The sequence below is a fragment of the Echinops telfairi genome, unplaced genomic scaffold (genome assembly GCF_000313985.2).
Source record: "Echinops telfairi isolate 266 unplaced genomic scaffold, ASM31398v2 ScPeMD7_7458;HRSCAF=8496, whole genome shotgun sequence".
NCBI classification, from domain to species: Eukaryota; Metazoa; Chordata; class Mammalia; order Afrosoricida; family Tenrecidae; genus Echinops; species Echinops telfairi.
The window spans coordinates 2,386,271-2,389,290 of NW_022111358.1; the positions used below are offsets into that span (position 1 = coordinate 2,386,271).

General features: G+C 53.7%; 1 protein-coding gene across 1 annotated transcript in view; it reads right to left on the bottom strand.

Annotated features, from left to right (window-relative positions):
• RFLNB (refilin B) overlaps positions 1 to 3,020 on the bottom strand; it is a 30,403-nt gene that overhangs the window by 10,856 nt on the left and 16,527 nt on the right. Inside the window, exon 2 of the mRNA XM_030888243.2 lies at positions 1,002 to 1,044. Coding sequence (XP_030744103.2) covers positions 1,002 to 1,044 — 43 coding nt within the window. The remainder of the gene's footprint in view (positions 1 to 1,001; positions 1,045 to 3,020) is intronic.

Genomic DNA, 3,020 nt, shown 5'->3' on the forward strand with positions numbered 1-3,020 from the left:
ATGGACCGAGAGACCCTGAGGGGGAACTGGGTTCAGTAGCTGCTGTGGGTAGTGCTGGGCTGTCCCCAAACCCAGTGCCTCCCCTCATAGAGCCCTCAGTGGCCAGCAGCAAGTGTCCACCACCCACACACTGGCCCCCTACCCTGTGTGTTTGGCTACGGGCCTGGAGCTGGAGTCATGCGGGGATCTAGTTGCCCAGTGCTGGCGCTGGCAGGGCTGGGGGACTTCCCTGGCTAGATAAAGGTGAGTTTGCCAAAACAAGGATTACTCACCCTGCTTGAGGCATTTTAAAACAGGTAGGTAGATCTTAGGGGAGTGGGGGTGCTCGTGGCCCAATGGGTAAATGCTCAGTTTCTAACCACAAAGTCGGGTAGGAGTCCCCGCCCCCCCTCCTCCAGCCGCTCTCGGAAAGGAAAGAAGGGGCAGTCTGCTTCTGTGCTAGGGGGTACCTCTGCTCTGCCCTGTAGGGTCACTGTGCCCTGGACAATGAGTTCACATGGCAAACCTGCCAGGGCCCTTTGGAACAGTCGCACCACCCAGGCTCGTGGTCATTCTGCATCCCGTTCAGAGGGTTTTCCAAAGAACGCTGCTGTCGAGCCCTCTCATCAGAGCTTAGAAAGGTCACAGAGTCCACCTTGATCCCTTCGGTTCTGATTTTTGTGCGTGTGGTTCATGTATAGCTTTTTTTTTCCTTTTCTTTTTTTATTAATCATTTTATTGGGGGGGGCTCTTACAAATCTTCTAGCAATCCATCATGCGATGGCATTAAGCACACTTGTACATATGTTGCCATCAACACTTGCCAAACATTTTCTTTCAACTTGAGCCCTTGATATCAGCTCCTCTTTTTTTCCCTCCTCTCCCCACCTCCCACTCATGGTTCAGCTTTGAAGATGGGCTTTCCTTTTAGGGGGGCTGGGGTGCACTTAGAAATCAGAGATGAGTTGCAAAAGAAGCCCAGGGAACGCACAGAGCCGATAGAAAACGTGACCACTTCTTACCCACGTTCCTCGCAGCCGCTGAAAGACCATGGCAAACCCCTCCCTGGGGGACAGGCAACAGAAAAGTGGGTGAAGGGAGACAGTGGTCAGTGTAAGACATGAAAAAAACTTTTTATAAATTATCAAGGGTTCACAAGGTAGAGAGGGAGGGAGGGGGAGGGGGGAAATGAACTGATGCCAAGGGCTCAAGTAGAAAGAAAATGTTTTGAAAACTATGATGGCAGCTATGTACAAATGTGCTTGATGCAGTGGGTGGGTGGATGGATTGTGGTAAGAACTGTATGAGCCCCAATAAAATGATTTAAAAAAAACCAAACAGATGTACAACATCTCAGAAACCCTATACAGGCTCACTAGCTGTTGGCATGGGCTCGATGGCAGGGGGGTTGCTTTTGGGTTTTCAGATTAAGATCCTGCTCAGAGAACTCTGAAAGGGCTTGGCCGTATTCTGTGCAGAGTGAACTGAATTAGAAAGGCATGCTCTGACCGGACATCGCCCATAGGAATGTGGGCGTCTGTGATGAGGGGAGTCCGTACCCAAGAGCCCCTGGGACTCCCAAAGGTGGCATGAACAAAACCCACAAACTCTGCCAGCCAGCCGACTCCATGGTGACCCCATGATTTACAAAGTAGAACCGCTCCAGGATCGCTGTCCTACACACACTTCCAGAGAGCTGCTTGCTGGGTTTGAAACACCAACCTTCAGATTCGTAGCCCAGCACAAACCATCTGTCCTCGCATGCCATGCTGTAAGTGGACTTGCGGAAAGGGGCGATTCATTTTCAGACATACCAGCTCAGTTGGAGAGACGGGGTCTGTGTCGGCAGAGCTGATTACAGAGCCCCATCACTGAGTGCAGGGACCTCTGATGCTCGTCCAATGCAGGTGCCCCTCTCAGAGCGGCCTCTTGTTTGTAAGCTCAGCGCTGACGCTCCACACGCCCCTTGCTTCCACAGAAACGCAGCTTGACCACTGTAAATTAAAGCCAGATGGATTCTGCGAAGAACGGGGCGATGGCCTCCTTAGCACAGCGTGCAGACACTTGTGCTCCTGGCTCCTCGCTCACACTGACAGGGATTTGCAGACCAGGAACATCACCCTCAGTTGAGCAATCAACATCCCTTGGCTCCTGGGCCAAGAGACCCGGCGACGGGTGTGCAGAATGCCGATCCCTGGTGAACCGGTGGCGGACCTGTGTGGCCACTCCTGGAGGCAGCCTTGTGGGTCTACATGTTTCAGGACTCCCCCTGAGGACAGGGGCTTCAGGGGCTGCGTGGGGGTGGAGAGTGGCAGCCCTTGGAGAGGGCCAGCTTGCTTGCCATGACGATGTGACCTGCTGTGTCCTTCTCAGGAGCCAGAGGCTCTGGGGTACATTCCTCTCCTGCCCCAAATCCAAAGCAGAAGACCCAGGCTAGAGGCAGCTGCGGTTTGCAGCTAGGTCCTATTGGAACTCCTCAGACTCCCTGAAGACATCTGTGTGCTTTCAAAACAAGGTTTTTTGCCCTTCTACATTGGGGTCTTTACTGGAATCTAGCCAGGCATCGGGGAGAGCATGAGAGACATCCGGAGGAGGACAATCTCCTGACATCTGGCATTTCCCCGGGCTTATCAGCCAGAGGTGAGCTTGAATTGTGCCGGCCTACTCTTTTTGCAGCACCCCCGCCCCGCCCCCCGCCCCTCCGCCCAAACACTGACAAGTCTCTCTGGAAATCCTTCAAGGTGTCATGAATGAATCTGGCCGTCCACGTCCACATAGGATGCCTGGGACTCATTTCCTGCCCTGCTCTTAATCCCCAGCGAGCAACCACCTTTTGTTTACAGGGATGGGGATGGGAAAGGTCACACCAACTGTAGGAAGTACACACCTGCTGCTCACCGGGAGGGTTGCAGTTCGAGTCCACCCAGAGGCACCTTGGAAGAAAGTCCTGGTGATCTCCTTCTGAGAATGCAGCCTTGGAGAGAGAGCTGCACAGTGCCCGGATCTACGCTGAGACGGGGTGGTGGAGCTCCACAGTGCCC